The 18,457-nt window shown below is 45.3% G+C and overlaps 1 protein-coding gene across 10 annotated transcripts in view; it reads right to left on the bottom strand.

Annotated features, from left to right (window-relative positions):
* The window catches only part of PRR5L (proline rich 5 like), a 64,634-nt gene that overhangs the window by 26,898 nt on the left and 19,279 nt on the right, over nucleotides 1–18,457 (bottom strand). For all 10 annotated transcript variants that reach the window (XM_016123234.2, XM_016123235.2, XM_016123242.2 and 7 more), the window contains 2 exons: nucleotides 17,057–17,137; nucleotides 3,920–3,968 (listed from right to left, as the gene is read on the bottom strand). In XM_016123234.2, the coding sequence (XP_015978720.1) occupies nucleotides 3,920–3,968; nucleotides 17,057–17,137 (130 nt within the window). The remainder of the gene's footprint in view (nucleotides 1–3,919; nucleotides 3,969–17,056; nucleotides 17,138–18,457) is intronic.

The following is an 18,457-nucleotide window of genomic DNA, read 5'->3' as shown; positions in this document are numbered from 1 at the left end:
AACCACCAAGATATTTAATTAGGCGACAGAAAAATGTAGAGCATTTCATATCATCAGTTTCCAAAGTTATAAGGAACCAATTATCCCTCAGAGCTGTCCGCCAGGATAATAGAGTTCCTCTTAGAAACACCAATTTTCCTTCCGGGCACAATTCAAAACAGACAGAGGGAAAAGAAAAATCAGTGTTGGAAATGTCAAAGATTTTTCTGGCCAGCATCTTACAGAACCTCTCTGTGCTTCTGCGGATCAAACAGTCTGTCTCCTCTGTGTGCTGACAGGAGATAAGCACTGTTTCCACCTGCTCACCCCCTGCCCTCGCCTCGGGGCATTTTCATTATTCTTCTATGAAGATATTCTTTCTGTGAGTCTTTCTGTAAAGCTGCAAAAATAACATGTTCGCCTTCACAAGCAGACACAGAGATGGTTTTACAAATGCTGGGTGGTATCGGGTTGGAGGTCTGGGAGGAGACAGACTTTGCCGCTGAATACAGATGGCGGGAAGCCACCGTCTGACCCTCGCCCTGATTTGAGAAGCCCAGTGCCAAGCAGTCCACTCATGACCTTGTCTAACAACCACGTCCACGGCTCTGGGGTCTTACCTGTCCACCCTGAGTTCTGCTCCTCATTTGTCCCCAGACCATCTTCCCTCCTCCTTGAGGAGGAATGTACTTTTTGGAACCCGCCGACTTTCCTTCTTGAAACTACATCTGGTAGTTGAATGTGAAGCCTGGTTTCTATAAGCCTTCTCTCCTGGATTTCCTGTTCATGTGGATAGTTTGTTTTGTTTTGCTTTTTCACACAGCTTTGGAACCAGCCCATTTTCAAATAACGCCTACCTAGCACGGGGCTTTCCAAACCCGAGTTTCTCTTCAACTACCTTCACAATGTGGCCATAGGCAGGGCCACTTACACTATTATTCTTTGCGTGCTATTTTTTCTTAAATTGATCTACTTTTTTGGAGCATTAATATTTAAAAATTAAACTATAGCAACATCATTTGCCATAAATAAAATTCACCTCAATGATCAACTCAATGCAGACGACAAGGTGTTATGAAATCCTAATTAGACAGTGTGCCCAGCTGGAGACAGTAAGCTTGACGCCTGCTCTCTGCCTAGTCCTGCAGAAGTGGGAAGGACAGTGGCACAAACCGAGACTCTCCCTGGCGCAAACAGAAGCGCTCAAGGGAAATAAGGGAGGGAAACACTTTCTAACCACAAGGTTTAACTTTGGGCGGTGAACACACAATGCAATGTACATAAGCTGCATTATTGAATTATATACTTGAAACCTATATAATTTTATTAACCAATGTCACCTCAATCCATTTAGTTAAAAAATGACCACGAGGGCTGATGTTTTCATGTACCACCTAAAATTTCTCACATATCTGTGGTGGACAACTCCTCCCTCACCCCTAAGAAGGTTTATTGGGCATCTATTATGTACCGGGTACTTCCTAAGGACTTAAGAACCATATATATATATATATATATATAAAAAACCATATATAAATATATAAATATATATTTATATATATTTTTATATATATAAATATATATATATATATTTTTAAAGGCTTTGCACTGACATAAAACCTTCATTTAAATAATCTAGGACAGGATTCTCTTCAGTCTAGTACCTTAAGCTAAGAAAAAAACCCAAGTTTGAAATTGTGAAAACCAGTTCCCAATCCACACCCTCAGAAGAGATTCAGTATTCACCAAGCAGTTTCTCTGATTAAGCTCTCAGTAGAAAATGGCATGTAGTTATTATTAGTTGTTAAGTGTCTGACATACTTTGCAAGCAGCATTAACCACCCCCAAAAACCTCAGGGCCTCTCAGGTAAACAAGTCCCCACCCAAATGCCCTTCCTCACCCGTCATAAGGGTAGCCCCCAATGCCAAAAGACAATCGACATTTAAAACCTTATTGAAACCACACCAAACCCTGTCTATTTTAAATGTCAATGAGGAAGGCAGCTGGGCAGTCAGGCTTCTCCAAGACTGATTGAAAAACCACTTCTCTGTAGCTGGATTTAAAAATCAATCATTAGAGGCAGCAAGAGAAGGAAGTGAGGACAAGACTAACCTTTGAATCAAGGGCAACTGAAATGATTCACATTTGTGACTAATTATCTCTTTCTTAATCTTTCTGTTCATCTCTCCCTGGACAGGAGCTGAATTCCTGGCTTCTGTAGGGTCTTGCTTTGTCCACACTTAAGTGGTTGTTTTCGTGCGTGCGTGCGTGCGTGTGTGTGTGTGTGTGTGTGTGTTTTAAATGACTGACATTTGTCATTCTTTTAAAGTGCCTATAAAAGTTTAAGCTTCTTGGATCATGTAAAGAAAAAAATATAAGGATGCCAGTATTGTTTTTATAACCTAAAAATTCTTTATACTGTCTTAAAAGTATGTTCTCCTTGGATACAGAATAATACCACCAACCTGAAACCAAGATATTATGTATTTTTATGTTACTTTCTCATTAAAAGACATAGATTATACTTCAGAGTAACAAACATGCATATATATAAATTTAATGAACACATCGCTTTCGTACTCTGTGCTAGTCACTATTCTAAGCACTTTACAAATAATTATTTAGTCCTCGCAGCAACCCAATAACCCCTATTTTTACAGAACAGAAACTAAAATGCAAAGGTGAAGCAACTTGCTCAAGGTCACACAGCTCGTTAAGTGGCTATGGTAGCAGTTGAACCCATGTAGTCTGACTATGAGGACCACACTCTTGACCACTACCCTATACTCTCTCACGTGTGTGTGAGCACGCACGCATGCATGCACGCACACACACATTATGTGCTAAGTACTTTACATGTGTTATTTCATGTAAACCACACAATGACCTATAATGTAGGTCATATTTTTATTCCCATTTTATAGATGGGGAAACCAAAGCACAGAGAGGTGAAAGGAGATTGTCCAAGACCACTCAGCTAGTAAGTGAAAAGTGGGCATAGCCGTCACCAAGGTGTTATAAGACACCTCCCCACGCCCTCCCCCCACATGCCTTTGGACAGAGTCAGCAAGGCAGCTTTGTCAGTGGGTTAGAAACTGTCCTCTAATTAAACCTGGAACCTTGCACTCATTCGCCTCATAACAATAGTGTTTAGGCATGTTAGTTCATCTGATACAATTCTATCTTTAACAGAATAGGCCAAAAGGCTATGGACAAGAAATAACTTGGCTGAAGGGTACATATAATTATATCAATTACATACCCTGCATTCATAGAGGTGGGAGGGAATGTCGCTAGAGAAGCAGTTCTCACAGTGTGGTTTAGGGATCCACCAGACCTTTTCCACATGGTCAAAACCATTCCCTTAATGACCCCAGATTGCTATTTACCTTGCGTCCTCCATGAGTGTTCTGTGGAGTTTTCCAGAAATGACATGACGTGTGACATCACAGCAGATTGAATGGGAAGCATATCTGAGGACTTAGCTATCATTCCAAGAAGCCAAATCATGCAGAGGTTTTGCAAACATATAAAACAATGCCATTCTTCTATTTTTTTTTTTATTCTGAAAGTTATTTTTCATAAAAATGTTGTTTATGTTGACATATAATAGGTTTATTACTAAAACAAATTAAGACATATTTTAAAGTTTCTCAGGTTTAATTTCCAATATGGTGAAGATAGAGATAATCCAAATAAGATATAATTTTTTAGAGCAGAAAGGTGTCCTGAGACCAAAAAGCCTATGGAAGACCATAATCTCTGTAGGACAGGGACCACACTTGCCTTCTGCTCCTCGGTATGCCCAGCACACCATAGGAACTGGGTATACATCATTTAAATGTGGAAGGAATGCCCAAGTGTATAGCATCAGCCGTCCCTTTAGATACCTGTCCCCACATGCTCAATAATGATGATGCTCAGAACCACACAGCTCACCTGGAAATAGTCCGTAATGAATGATCCAAGTTCACTCTTCAGCAGCCGCCTGGGGAGAGAGAAACATCCGTCAAGCAGCCCTCGATGGTACAGCTCCTGGTGTCCAGTTCACGGACACATGACAATGATGGAGTGCTGACCAATGACAGGGACTGAGGCCAGGCCTCAGAAGGGTGCACTTTCCTCGGCCCTTGTAATATCCCTCCACCAATGTTATTAGGGAATTGGGGTGATGGAAATCCTAGAGGGGAAACCACTCCTTAGTTCATTCTACAAAGACAACCATCTCAAAGGGGCAGCCACCAGAGATCCTACTTCCAATAGAGTTGGTGGAGGCAGACCAGGGCACCTGGTTTCATGTGAAGCCAAAAACCGAAAACAAACAAACAAAAAAAAGCAAGGAAGAGAAAGACCTTAATATTGTAATCCCTTACATTTGCAGATGTTATGGTTTAAAACACATTTCTCATACATTCTTAGTATATATGTATTGGGGGGCAATTATTATCCTTTCTATGCAGATAAAAAAAATTGAAGCTGAGAGGCATTCCCTAAGTCAGTCAGTTAAGATCCAAACCCAGAGCCCTTCTGCAAATTCAACATCTTTTCCCATCACCCCACCCCGTCTCTCTTCCAAATCCATCACAGACATTCAATTTGGTACCATGGTTTGGGTGGTCTTACCACCCATCCTCCAGGGACTGAGGCAGTCCTCCAAAGGGGACCACAATGGAGAGGACGGAGTTTGTTTGCCTGGGTCAGCAGTTTGCTGAGCTGTCTCTTATGTGCTAGAGGCTGTCCTAGTACAAGGTGCACCTGAGTGAATGAGACAGATGAGGCCTCTGTTCTCATGGAGCTTCTACTCTTGGGGGGAAGGGTGTGGAAAGACAGCATGTCAATAGATGGTCACAAGATAAGTTTAAAGAGTCTTAAGTGCTAAAAAAAAAAAAAAGAAAGAAAGAAAGAAAATTAACAATAGGGATTTGGGCACCAGATCTCTCTTTTCCCTGTGACAAATCACCATCCCTACCGCTCTTTCTTTAATTTGACCCAAAGAAGACAAGGGAGCTAAAAACAAGAAGAACCGGTTCCCAGGTCCAGTGAGTCCCCTGGGGAGTACACTCTTCGTGATTTTGAATAATTTCCTTTACTCATCTCACCAGCAATGGTTATTATGGAGCAAAACACTCCAGCTTTTGACAACGCCTGCTGAGTATTAACTGCCCCCCAAAAATGTGTTCTCACATGTTGCTGTAGGATAAGTAGGAAGTTGCAGCAAGATACCATTCTCCGCAGAACAGACATGATAGGAATGAGACAGGAATAGAAGAGACATCCATGATCTAAATTTCTGTACCAGAAAGAGCCCTAGAGAGCTGCACACACGTGCTGAGCAAGGAAAATACCTTCCTTTTCTTGTGACAGAAGATGTGTCTGTGGTGGGTATCACGTTTTGAGATCCAATTCAGTGGCAGGCTCCTGGAAGGCCACCTCATCTGTGTAACCCAGAGGTTCCCCCAGATGTGTGCGGGTCTGACAGAGCTAGAAGACTTCATCAGCCACTGGACCAAGAATGAGTAGGGCATCGGGGCTTTTTGAGTCTAGAGGCTTCTCTCAGAAAAGAAACAGAAACCTAGTGGGCAGCCCCAAACGGAGGCTGCTTCTGCTGTTGGAGGAAAAACACCTCCCAACAAAGACTTCACGGCCATTGGGAAGTCTCAAAACCAGAGGTAAAGAAGCCAAGCTTCATCAAAAAGTGGAAAAACTAATCTTTTTCATGAGCTACTTCAAACAGTTTCCCCAGCGTATCTTGGGTACTCACGACACGGAGGGACTCACACAGCTCTGGGGCCAAATGACACACTGTGGATCTGGTGTCTCGAGGAACCTACATTGGGAAAACACTGCTCATGAAGATGCTTCAGGTGAAATGGAAAGAGAAAGAGGTCAGTGGCAAGGTCAGACTTCAAGGTCGAGAACTATGGAGACCCTCTTGGAACAAGGTGGAGGAGGGATCTATAAGTGTAGCGATTGTTAAGTGGAGCAGGACATGATTACACAGATAGTTATTGCCCAGGGACATTTCACAGTGGCACTCTGAGAGCATCATGATCCTACCCAACTGAAAAATCCAAAAGCTCTCCTCTCCTACCTCTCAGGAAGGGTGGAAAGGCCAAGGGGAAAGGTATGGCACTGTTACGGTACAGCCAGAGCTGCAGCAAGCCACGGCCATGGCCAGAATTCTGCCGAGTGTTATAGGAAGACTAAGCTTGAGGTAGAAACCAGCTTGATAAAGGAACAGAGGCTAACGAGCAAACCTGATGCAACTGGCCAAACAGAGGCATGAAAAAAAGGACTCTGAAGTAGAAGCAGCCACACCTGGGGTGGCGAGATGGTGGGATAACAATCGAGCAGGAAAACAGAGATGCTTCCACCTCAAAGATAGGGTGAGCCTCATCTCTTACTGAAAAGGGACCAGACACAGGTGTGGGCATCTGCTTCACATACTTCAGATGCAGTGGACTATAACCAGGTTTGGTAAGAAAACCGTACATTTATTTGTCCTTCTATTAAGTCCTGAGTTCAAAACCCTCTCCCCTAGGTGTCGTCACATAGAATCATCTGAACAGCGTTGATCTGATCTGATCATTTAAGTCACTACTCTCTTGTCTTGGGTGGGCAAATCAGTAAGCTCCTCCATTCCTAACCAAATCCTGTCTTATGTCAGTGGGAGGCAAAGTGTAGTTTTTGCTGCAGCGAAATACAGGAATTAACATAAATGTGCATCGATAAAGTGCTCACAGAAAAATTATGGTTCATTTCGACAATGGAATTCTATGCAATTGTAAGAAAACAAAAGAAATGATATAAATGTCTAACCACTAGGCTGTACACCTGTAAATAATATAAAATAATACTGACTGTCATCTGTAACTTAAAAAAAAAACAAAAACAAAAGGAAATGAAGTACCCTAAGGATTGCTATGAAAAAAATATAAATTAGATGAGGTAAAAAGAAAAATGCAAGATGCAGAACAGTGTATATAACATGGTACCTTGTAAAGAAGAGAAAAAAAAAACACTTTTATTTACACAATACTAACAAATTCATCTGTCAAATCTACTCTCACCTGCTGATCTGTAAGAGCCAAGATTTGGTTCCCAGGAGGCCCTTGGAACCGATACATATAGCACCCTGATTTTTAAACACATGCAACGCACACGCACTTTAAAAATTATATGTTTAAATGCACTGGGTTTTGTCTCCTCCTCGCCATCTCCCCAAGTAAGAGGCTGGAGAAGTTCGTAGCTGCTGCTGAAAACGAGGGAGGCCAACAAAACCCCAGCGCGAACTTTATGCCCTGAAGTTAGGAGTCCCTGGCCTGCAGCTGTCGTACCACCTGGTCAGACCTCAGACCTTGTAGAACGTGTTGAGGACCCCCAGCTGCTTTTTCATAAATATTCCTTATATAGGCATAAAGAAGCTCTTGAAGAATAGACAACAATCTATTGTTTTACTATCTTTGTGGGGGCAAATGGGAACTGGGTTTCTGGGGTACAGGAAAGGGTGATTCTTCATTGCATTATCTCATTATGTATTTAAAAGTTTTGTACACTGTGGCCACAATCCTATTTTAAACTATTTTAAAAATTGTTTTTAACAAATAATAACCACCACCAAGGTTACTTGGATGGCTTGAAGCTGAGAAGACGTTGTGGGAGTGAGTTCCCACTATCTGAAGCAGATCATCCTGGGGTATCAGAGAATCCTACAAGCCTGAGAACCTGCCAGCCCAAAACCCCCTCAGGCTGGTTACCTAAGAATTTACCTCAGAGAGGGAAGGGGCGAGGAGAGGGCAGAGCTGGCCAAGCCACGCTGAGAACAGACTGCAGCTGAGTCATACTGTAAAATCCACTTTCTACTTCTATAATGCTCTGTGTTTATTCTGCTTGCACTTGGCTTAAAAGGAAAGGGTACTTCTGAAAAATGCTACCTTTCTACACTGGTCTTAGCTGAACTGAGAGAAGAGGGATTTTCTACCCCTCTGTCTTGATGCACCATCTCCAAGGGGAACTGGGCAGTAACTTCCCTCCGAAAAAGCAAAGAGTGACTGACAGAGAAGAAGGACCCTGTGAACTAATTCATCAAATCACAGCCCTGTACTAAAAACCTGTGATGTGCTAGAGGAAAGGGATGAAACAGAGCTCAGACGATGACTTCTTCCCATGGTGGCCACTGTCTCAGGAGGCACAGGAGCACCGTCTTCTCCAAAAACTGGGAGTGAAAGTAGCCAGGCACTGGAGATACGCAGACCAAAATTCACAGAGGGACAACTCACCCTGCAACGTTCCTCATTAAGTTTGTGGGTTTAGCTTGTAAAGCACAAGGAAGAGAAAAGCAGGAGAAACACAACAGAATTAAAAAGCCTGTGGTTTGTGGCTCCTGAGATGTGAATAGATGATAATCCTGATTCCCACGACCTAGGACGTGTTCACAGAGGCCTAGGGTCCTGCAGGCTCCCTTCCACTCTTTCACCCTTACCTCAGGGTTCTTCCCAAGAAGTAGGAGAGGAATGACTTACTAGAGCAAAGATAGATAGACGATAGATGATTGATAGACAGATAATAGGTAGGTAGGTATAGAGATGATAGATGATAAATAGAGATAGATGGATAGATAGAGGAAACGAATAATGAATTGCTCTTAGGATGGAGACAGACTTTCTTTTTCCAGTTAAGGTTTACTGAGCACTTACTAAGTAGCGGGCACTGTTGTCAACAACATGCATGTGTCTCCTCATCTACGCCTAACACAAAACGATAAGGTAGTAGTATATCTCCACTTTTCTTACTGAAGGAAATGGACCCTCACGGTCACTGAGGAGGACGCGCAACAAGCACATGACAAAAAAGGAGCCTCACTGAGTGCAAGGGTCTGGAGGCAGCTGCCTGGGTCTGACATCTGACCATGATGCTTAGGAGCTGCTGTGAGTGATAACCTTTGCAAGTTTACTTTACAGGTGAGTCCCTCATACCTATTTCCTCAGGTGGAATTTGGGGATAACAACATACTATCCCACGGGATCATTCCAAGGGCTAAAGGTGTTAATCCTAGAATGATGAGTTCCTAGAACAGTGCCTGGCACACGGCAAGGCTCAACAAGTGTCAGTTACTACGATCCTACCCGGGTCGTCTGACCCCGAAGCCCACACTCTGCTAAGAACTCCATTCTAAGCTTCGCGGCATCTTCTTAAAAGTACCACCAGTCGAGCATTGAACATGGCATTATGAAAGACCCCAGTGAAGGGGGCCACAGAGTAGGACCACAGCACCCCGATAAAAGGTGGAGGTTAAGACAACAGAGGCAGGGCTTGGGGAAAAGTTTGCAAGGACTTGAAGGAAGACCGTGATGGAAGTAATATTCCAGCTAAAGCAGCTCCCGCTTTGTCTGTTTCACGTGTTGGATCCCCACGCCAGGTTTCCTTTGAAAGCCAATCTGCTGCTAATCACCACAAGCAGCACTGGCAACAGCCATTGAACTAGGAGAAGGAAGCCGGGACCTGAGAGGAATGGGAAGGGAACGCTTATATGGGACCTAGCCAAAAAGGGAAATGGGGCATGAAGTTCAGTCAGAAGCCAAAAGAGCCATAAGAGAAAAAAATGGGGAAGCAGTCACTGCTCTGTAGTATCTCAGCCCCTCTCCCTCCCAGGCTGACCGGGTGAGCCACCACCCCAGATGACAGGATTTCCTGTTATTACACAGACCCATCATCTCGCCCCTCACCGTCTTGTCGGCTCAACTTCCCACTTCTGTGGGCCTGAAGCTAATGAAGGCACTGCAGGAGCTGGAGTCTAGCTGGTTGAGAGGCACAGGGCTGACAGGAATGGCAGAAATGACGTAGAGAAATCACCTTGGACACGAACCACGATCTCCTTTGCACAGAGAAAGACCCAAGGCAGCAAAACCTCAAAGGATGATGAAGTGGCTTGGAGACGGGTGCCACAGAGCTAACGTTTAGCCAGCATGAGTTGGGACAGCCTACCGGTGCTGTTAAATATTTCTGTGCCATTTGGCAGTTAGGGGCTGCTACAAGTACCCAGACCCTCTGCCCTGACCCCTTGGTAGCATCCTGCCAGACTTCCTCACAAATCCAGGAACAGCAAGGGGCCTCTGGGACCCAGTGTCTGATCTGTAGCTGGTCAGTACCTGCCCAACCTGATCGTTAAACCCTCCGAAGATGACCCACCTCACTTCTTCAGCAGGACATCGTTTAAGCAGTTAACATATGGAAATGCCTCTTTCTTCCTTGAGTCCATCCTCTGAGGATCTATTGGAGTTGGTATCCATAACTCAGGTAAAATGCTAGGACACCTCTCTATTTCCTGTACCTCGGTGGGTAGCAGTGGAGGACAGTGAAAAAGATGGAGAAAAACAACAAAGAGCATTTACTGAGCTCCTAATTATATCGCAGATGCGATGCCAAGCCATTGGCACACAGCATCTCGAGTCCTCCAACAGCCTTTAGAGAGAGATTTATCCTTGTTTTGCAGGTAAGGAGACCGATGCTCAGAGCCTTGCCTGTGGCCAGATGCTGGAAGATCCCAACTCGAACTGAGGCCAACCTGAACATTAGCCAGGAGTACCCCAATACTACGGGGACAGGTGGGCACGACACTGGGGGCTGTGGCAAACTCCTCTACAACCAGCAACCAGGCTTCGGCTCCCACTGACCAGTTCCAGGCCAGACTATGGGTCCAGAGTTGCCCGGTGTGAACTTCCCAGAGACGTCTGGATTTTTAGGGAGGACATCCAGATTTCTAAACACCACGCAGGCCAACCACCACATGGGCCAGCCCTGGAGGTTTCAGATTTGCCACTTCCCTCTAACTACTCGGCTCACCCCCAAAGTCAAGTCTGTTTCTTGACCAGAGCAGACAAAAGGTGTCAACACATAGTCAGCTAGGCCAAAATAAAAGAAGACCTCACTTCGGCCTTCCCGAAATAGGGTCCTCAGAAGACAATGCTCCATGTATCTCATTAATGCCTCGACATCTGGGCCCGTCAGGCCTAAATACGGACAACGCCAGCTCTGTGTACCCCTTGCAGCCTACTTACTGTGTGTTTAAGAAACAGCGGGCTCCAGTTCAAATCTCAGCTCAGCTACTAACTGGCTATACAACTCTGGGCAACTTAGTTCACCTCTCTGTGCCTCTACTTCCTCATCTGTAAGACGGGGATGTAGTAACTGTCTCATAGAGGCACGGTGGGTTTTAAAAGAGTTAACATATACAGAGCATTTAGAACGGAACCTGTGTCCCCCTGAGTGCTACACAGTGCCTGCTATTGTCATTACCTCACAGAATCGCGCCCCAGACAGGTCTACTCCGTCAGCCTGTGGGCTGCATCCATGCTCTCCTTCTCCTCTCCTCCCAGCCCTTCCCCCAGCTGTGGGTCCCGTAGGCTCCCTTACAGAGATGGGAAAATCTGGGGTGGATTTCCCTTCGGGGGCTCAGGTAACCAACTGACTCAGAAGGAGGCCGTTTCAACTCAGACTTGTCAACGATCGATTCTGGGAACCTCCTCTTTCCTTGAAAATCTCTGGGGTTTCCTTCACTACACCTCCCTCCCAACAAGAACAGAAGCAGGGTGGTTGGAGAGAGAAGGAAAATGTGAGTTTCCTGCCTCAGGCCAGCTGCAGATAACTCATCTCTGGTTTCCGGAAACCTCGTCTCTGAGCATTTATTTCTGCAGAGAAACAAAATCCTGCTAGAAAGAAGCAGGGGGTGGGAGGGGATGGAGAGAGGGGTGGCAAGATAGCTACAGCCTCACCTACCTTCTCCACCTGACTCTCACCTGCTCGTCCTTAAGATTTCAACGGAGGCATCACATCCTCCCAAATCTAAATGTGGGCCTGCCCTCTATACTTCCCCGGCACTCTGGATTCGGCCATCACCCCACTTATCGCATCACATGAGAACCGCTTGCTCAGTTCCCCTCTCTCACGGTGCAGTAAGCTCTCCAAGTGCTGGAATCACCTATCTCAAACGGCTCCCCCAGAACCTGGCCCAGCACCTGGCGGAGGGCTCCACAAATATTCATTGAAGAAACGAACAAAAGAATCAATGACCTCTCCCTCTACACACACACTCCAGCCAATCGAAAAAGCGAAAGCACTTTCCAGGACCTACATGCACAGGTTCTTACAGGAACCGGTAAACATAAACCATAGGTTTCTCACACTTTTCTAACTCTTCTTGGTTACATACAATCAGCAGACAATCAGCAGAAGTGTTGGCTGAAACAACGTTCAGGAAGAGCGCGCTCCCGTGTCACAGAGTTTGGCCATTCCTGTTCCTGGAGGAAATGAAACCCAAACCTCTGACCGAGACTCATCCCCACTGCCAGAACACAGCCATGTCAGGACCGAGGCTGGAGAGGGTCATTAGAAACCACATCAGCCTCCCTTAGAGAATTTAAACCTGGAAGACCCACGGGACCAGGCCAGGCCAGGGCAGATGGAAATTCAGGGCAAGAAATTCCGGTAGACTGTGATGACTAGGGGTCTCGCTAGACTATACCTATTCTGAAAGGTCATTTTTTCTCTTGCCTTTGAGGGCATAACCATGTGTAAGCCCCACTTTCTAAGGCAGTTTCAATAGAAAATATTTGGATTTATGGTCTTCGTATTGACAAACCACGTATCCTGATTTTTATGTGGGGAAAATTTGCTACTTGATCAAGGGTGATATTTCTGATGAATTTGTTCCTAAAAGGTCTCTTGATAATAACGTGCTTTAGAACTCAACTGTCCTTAGTTCAAAGTTCTTCCTCATAGCTACCCCTAAGTCTACCTGCTAAAATTTAAACTGGGGTTCCTTTTCAGTGACATGTCTTAAAAGAAAGGACAAATTGTTTATAACAACTATGTTTCAGGACCCAGTTACAAAAAACTTCTACCTTCCAGATCATCCTTTGGGTTGGCTAATATTTAAATGAAGTCACATTTCCCAGAGAATACACTAATCCTGCAGTTAGGAAGATGGTCAGTGCTGGCTGGGGTGATCCAGAGAAGCTGGCTGACTGAAGCTTTTGACACTGGACTTGGACAATCCAACAACGTTTATTACTATTTGGCTTGAGTAGAATGAAGTACTAGAAGAGTCATTTCCTCTTGTTTTCTTTGCGGAAAGGAGACGGACAGCTGGCTCTCCTTGCAATAACCGGGCCTCACCCAAATGTCAAGTCCAGCACATTCTTATAAGACCCGTCCTGGTCTTCTCTAGTTCAAAGTGAGCTCATCTCATCCAAACTGCTAGGAAAATCTGTAAACCGTTCATGGACAAATACATAACATTGCCCTGTGCTCCCAAGCATGGTACTCACCATCGTTTCTCACGTTAGTATTGCTAAACTTTCACAATAACAGGATAATAATGACTGACGTTCGTTATGCGTTGGATGCTATACTAATGACATTTTTAGCATTATCTCAATCCTCCCAACCCCCATGAGATTGATGCTATTATTACCCACATTTTATGAAAGAAAAAACAGACTTAGAAAAACAAAGTGTTTGGCTCAAGGTCCCACAGCTAGTCTTTTTGATCCCCCATTTCTCCAAATCCAAAAGCTACTCTCTTAACAAGTTAAAAAATTCTATTGAACCTGGCACGGGTCTTCGTGCACATAAAACTGTCACACTGATTGGAAAATGGGCTTGAAAATAACTCCTCTCCTTCCACATCTTATATCCCTACCGTCCTGTGACCTACTTCCTGCACACCCACCCCCACTGGCCATGCCTCAGCTCTGTGGAGTGCATGGATCTATTCTGCAAACAGGTTGTCCAAAATAGAAAAAGGTGAATCAAAACCCAATTGTCTCTCCTAATGTAATCAGAGGGTCCATGCCTGCTTTGGCCTTTAATTACTGAAACAAGGGCAGCTGTGTTTATTTCCACGCAGGCGCTTGCAGATGTGGGAGCACGTGCAGGTCCGTCCCCTTTATTCCATGTGGACGACCAGATCACATACATTCCTGGGACGTGGTCCATGTTCTCAGTTACACTCTGAGCTGTCTCTGCGACGTGAAAGCCCATCTCCATTCTGACTACCACCCTCAGAGAAAGCCAGATGGACGGTACAGAACATGGGTAACAGAAGCTCTGGTTTTTGACAGCTTTGACTTATTCTGGGTTCAATTCATATCTGAGAAATCAGTTTCAAACCCCAATCATATGTATTTCCCATTAGCCTGAAAAATCACTCGAAACATAGAAAGGAACATCCAGCAGCCCCCTAAAACCCAGCACTGGAAAGGAGGATTGGGGGAGTGTCCTGTTCCTCTGAGGGGTGTTAAGAATCACAGCACATGATAAGAGATGGGCTCAGAGGTTCATGAAAGGGAAATTGGCAGAAAGAGACCAAGGCCATTGCCTTAAGCCTTCCTCCAACCTAAAACCTCGCCCTCTGACACTGCAATATAGCACAGAGAGCATAGACGTTGCTATAAATTGAATTGTGTCCCCCCCAATTCATATGTTGAAGCCCTACCCCCCACCCCAACATGATGGTATTGGAGATGGGGTCTTTGGAAAGTAATTAGGTTTAGATGAGGTCATGAGCCCTTCCCTTCCCCCGTGATGAGGGATTAGTGTCCTCATAAGAAGGGACACCGGAGAGCTTGCTCTGTCCTTTCACGTACACAGAGAAGAGGCCACATGAGAACACAGCAAGATGGCGGCCAGTAAGAGAGCTCTCACCAGGAACCAAATTTGTGGGCACCCTGATCTCACACTTCCCAGCTTGCAGAACAGTGAGAAAAAATGTCTATTGTTTAGGCCAAGCAGTCCGTGGTATTTGCTATGGAAGCCTGAGCAAACTAATACAGGTGTCTAAGCCGGACAGGACTTCAAATCCTGATTCCACCGTTCATAGCTGCATGACCCTGGACAAGTGATTTCATTTTTCTTGTCCACAATTTTGTAGATAAACTACTGATGACAATGGTTGCCTCACAGGGCTGCGAGGAGGCATAAATACATGCGTGGATGTATGTCAAAAGTGCCTGGAGCTTTTCCTGGCTCCCATGGCCCCCACTCGTAGGGCCTTAGTGCTAAAATCTGGGCTGCAACACCACCCGTTAGCAGTGCTTCGCCCAAGCGTGTTACAGCTGACCTTAAAAATAGGTAGCCTGTTGGTCAAATTCAGCCCACAGATGTGTTTTGTTTGGCCTGTCCCAATGTTTGGGGAAATGTGGATTATTTATCAACATTAAAAAGCCAGGAAATTTCACATAAAAATCTCAATTTCCTGTTCTTGAGAAATAAGACATGTCCTTGGACCTGTAGTCTGCCGGGATAACCCCCTTTCTGTGGAGGGTGAGCTCTCGCCTCTGTGCACCCAGGCGAGGGTCACCCACTGAGAAGAAGTGCTGAGCACCTGAAGGCTTCTGACTCAGCAGCCCCTGAGCTAACAAGGCTGGTGAAATCTGGCGTGGCCTGTACTTTTCCTAGCTGCCCGCTAACAAAGATTTTACATACAATTTCAGGACTGGCCTCCTGAAGTGAGGAACAATTAGCATGTTCCTGAGTCACCATTTTATTTATTTATACTTCTACTGTGAGCTAAAGAACCCTCATGGAGAGGCCAGGGGCCTAATTTTTAGAATAGAATTGAGCTCTTGCAACTGGGGGGTGTGGGTGTGGCTGACCTAGCTTTGCCCCTGTCACTTAACTTCCTGGGGCTTCAGTTTCTTCCTCTGTCAAAAGAGGCCTTGGGCTAAATGATCTCTATTGTCTCTTTCCATATTTGTGTAGTTATTATGTGACATTCAAGCACCTGGGTAGAAATTTAACAACTCTGTTTACTTCTGAGCTCCAAAGGTTTTAACGAAAGCAGAGCTCTTAAAACACCTCATTGAGCCCTAACACAGGTCTTGACTAAAAGTAAACAGGATTCAAATAATGGCCTTGTTTATTGTTCTGCCCACTCCAAGGTTAGGTCTTTAGCCTTGATGTTTTGCACTTAACACACCAGAAAGGAATGAACACCAGGGCATCAAAACACCTGATGTTTAACCTCCTGTTCCCAGGGCTCAAGGCCCTGCCTGCCTTTCCACCTTCACTTCATGCCACCACCCAACCTCTGGTGCTCTATGCTCGTGGGCCTTCTTTCAGTTCTCTGCTCATTGCCACCACAGGACCTTTGCGCCTGCAGTCTCCACCACCTGGAGCCCTCTTCACCTAGGAAATCCTCGCTGATGCTTCAGGACACAGTATAAGCATCGCGCCGCCATTCCCGGCCTCCCTGGCAAGGTCAGCTCCATGCTTTCATCACACTGGCTGTGCTGTCCAGCTGTGCTCTACATTTTACAAGTGTAATTAGTTGATTAACAATTACCTCCCTGACTGAATACAAATTCCAGGAGAGCAGGGTCCATGCTTGTCTCTCCAGTGCCTGGCCAATAGGGAAACTCAAATATTTGATGAATGAATGGAAAGCTGACACCACTCTACTGGGAAGATCCTGAAAGATAATTAGCTCCTCAAGGACCATGTCTTATTGAGGGCTGCATCTCTAAAACCTAACAGGAATGATAGTGACAATACTGATAACAGTGTAAAGAGCTACAAGGACCAAGCACTTATCGTGCCCCAAATCTGTACAAACAGATCATTTCTGTAACAACTCAATTTCACCTACCCAAGACTCCTATGGAAGTAGACACATTCCTTCACGTAAGAGGAAACTGAGGCACAAAGAAGTTGGTGAGTCAGTCAGTAAAGAGGGTAATAGCAATAAAATCTCAAGCGGACTGGTTCCGACATCTAGGCATTTTGCCTAGTATGGTTCCCAATGGTTAAGCAAGGCACGATCAATGCTTACAGAATGGATGACAACTACCATCTCCCTACCCCCATCACACGCAAACTACATGCGTGAACAAATGGATGCATCCCCTCTGGAGCAGAAGTCTAGACAGATAACGGTCTTGGAACTTAATAGCTGTAGGAGGCACATAAAAGCCAACAGAAGTGCAACAAGAACCAAGCAGAAAACAGAACATAAAATAAGGCTCCTGGTGGGGTAGCCTCCCCTGCCCGGCTCAGGCCCCGGGGCTGGCCTGCACACACCTGATGCTTTCGTTCAGCACATAGAGCTCGTTGCTTTGCAAGCCTCCACCTTTGAAGACGTTGATCACAGCAGTCTGAACGCTGTCAGGAGACAGAAAACAACCCCTCGTTAGAAGATCCGCCTCTCCAGGGCCACCTCAATAAATGGCTCGGGGCTGAAGGCAGCTGGAAGGGCCAAGAACATGGCGCGAACACGACAATGTTTTCCATCCCCAGAACCCATCGTTTCTTTCTCATGGTCCTTGGAGAGGAAGGAAGAATGAATGGGGTCAAGAGGACCCAAAGCAGCCCCTCTCCCCCACACTTTCTCACAGGCTGGTGGTCTTCCTCTACCTCCCTGGCAACCCTGCTGCTGAGTAGCAATAATAAAGGGCAGGCAACGGGATCTGCTCTGAGGAAACAGCCAGGCCAGCATCACTGGCCTAGAAGCATCGGAAATGGTGTTTACTACAAGCAGCAGCTGACCTTGGCCTGGGGTTCTTCCACCTACAGGCCCTGTCTTCAGAAGGCAGCCTGGGGCTAATAGAAAATGATAACCCATTGTCTTCTTTTCAACAGTACTTTCCTTGGAAGAATTTCACTGGGGCTGGTCTCACTTGCCCCTTCCATTCTCACTCCTGAGAGGTTCACAGGCAAATAAAGTTAGTCCCTTGAGGGGCCACAGTTAAGTCTTGATTCTATCTTCTCTGGGACCCCAACCCAATATTTCAGCAAGAAGCTGATTACATCTTGTCTTTACTAAGGATCCAATTAACATCAAAACATTTCAGAGCCCCCTCTCCCTCCCCATAAGAGTTGTGCATTCATTAAGAAAATTCATAATGATCCAAACTACAAAGAATTCAGTAATGCTTGCAAACAATGATGCATTTAATTTATCCGAAGAGTAAGTGCCCAGATTGGAAAAACAGTGGCCCATAGAAGCACAAGACAATATTGATTCAGTCTCTACTCAGTGCTTGGTGCGTAAAAGGTTGGCAAGACATGTTACAGAAGTTCAGCGTCTCCTCTCCCAACCACCTGTGGCTCACTGGTCATGTGATAATCCCTGGTTTATGCTGCTCATTTAGCTTTCCACAGATGCATGCCTTATCTTCCCAAATAGGTAGAAGGTGACTTGAGGTTACTTATATATCTCACCTTTGGGTACTTTGAGCACAAACAGTAACTATGAGTTCCAATCCAACTGTCCTGGGCTGGTTAACTGATTCTGATAGCCCAGAGGCCTCCCTAGTGGTCTCCTCTGCCTCCACTAAAACAGGGGAAGCTCACAAATACATTCTCTATAGGAAAACATCCTCTCTTCATCAATGGTCGCTGTAATCATGACCTTCTGAAGCAGAGATCTCAGAAGCGGGAGAAGCTAAGCCAGTCCCCTGACCTGCTCTGGCCTTTGGCAGC

The sequence above is a fragment of the Rousettus aegyptiacus genome, unplaced genomic scaffold, assembly GCF_014176215.1.
Source record: "Rousettus aegyptiacus isolate mRouAeg1 unplaced genomic scaffold, mRouAeg1.p scaffold_m13_p_5, whole genome shotgun sequence".
Classification (NCBI taxonomy): domain Eukaryota; kingdom Metazoa; phylum Chordata; class Mammalia; order Chiroptera; family Pteropodidae; genus Rousettus; species Rousettus aegyptiacus.
This window is presented reverse-complemented; position numbering and strand designations above follow the sequence as displayed.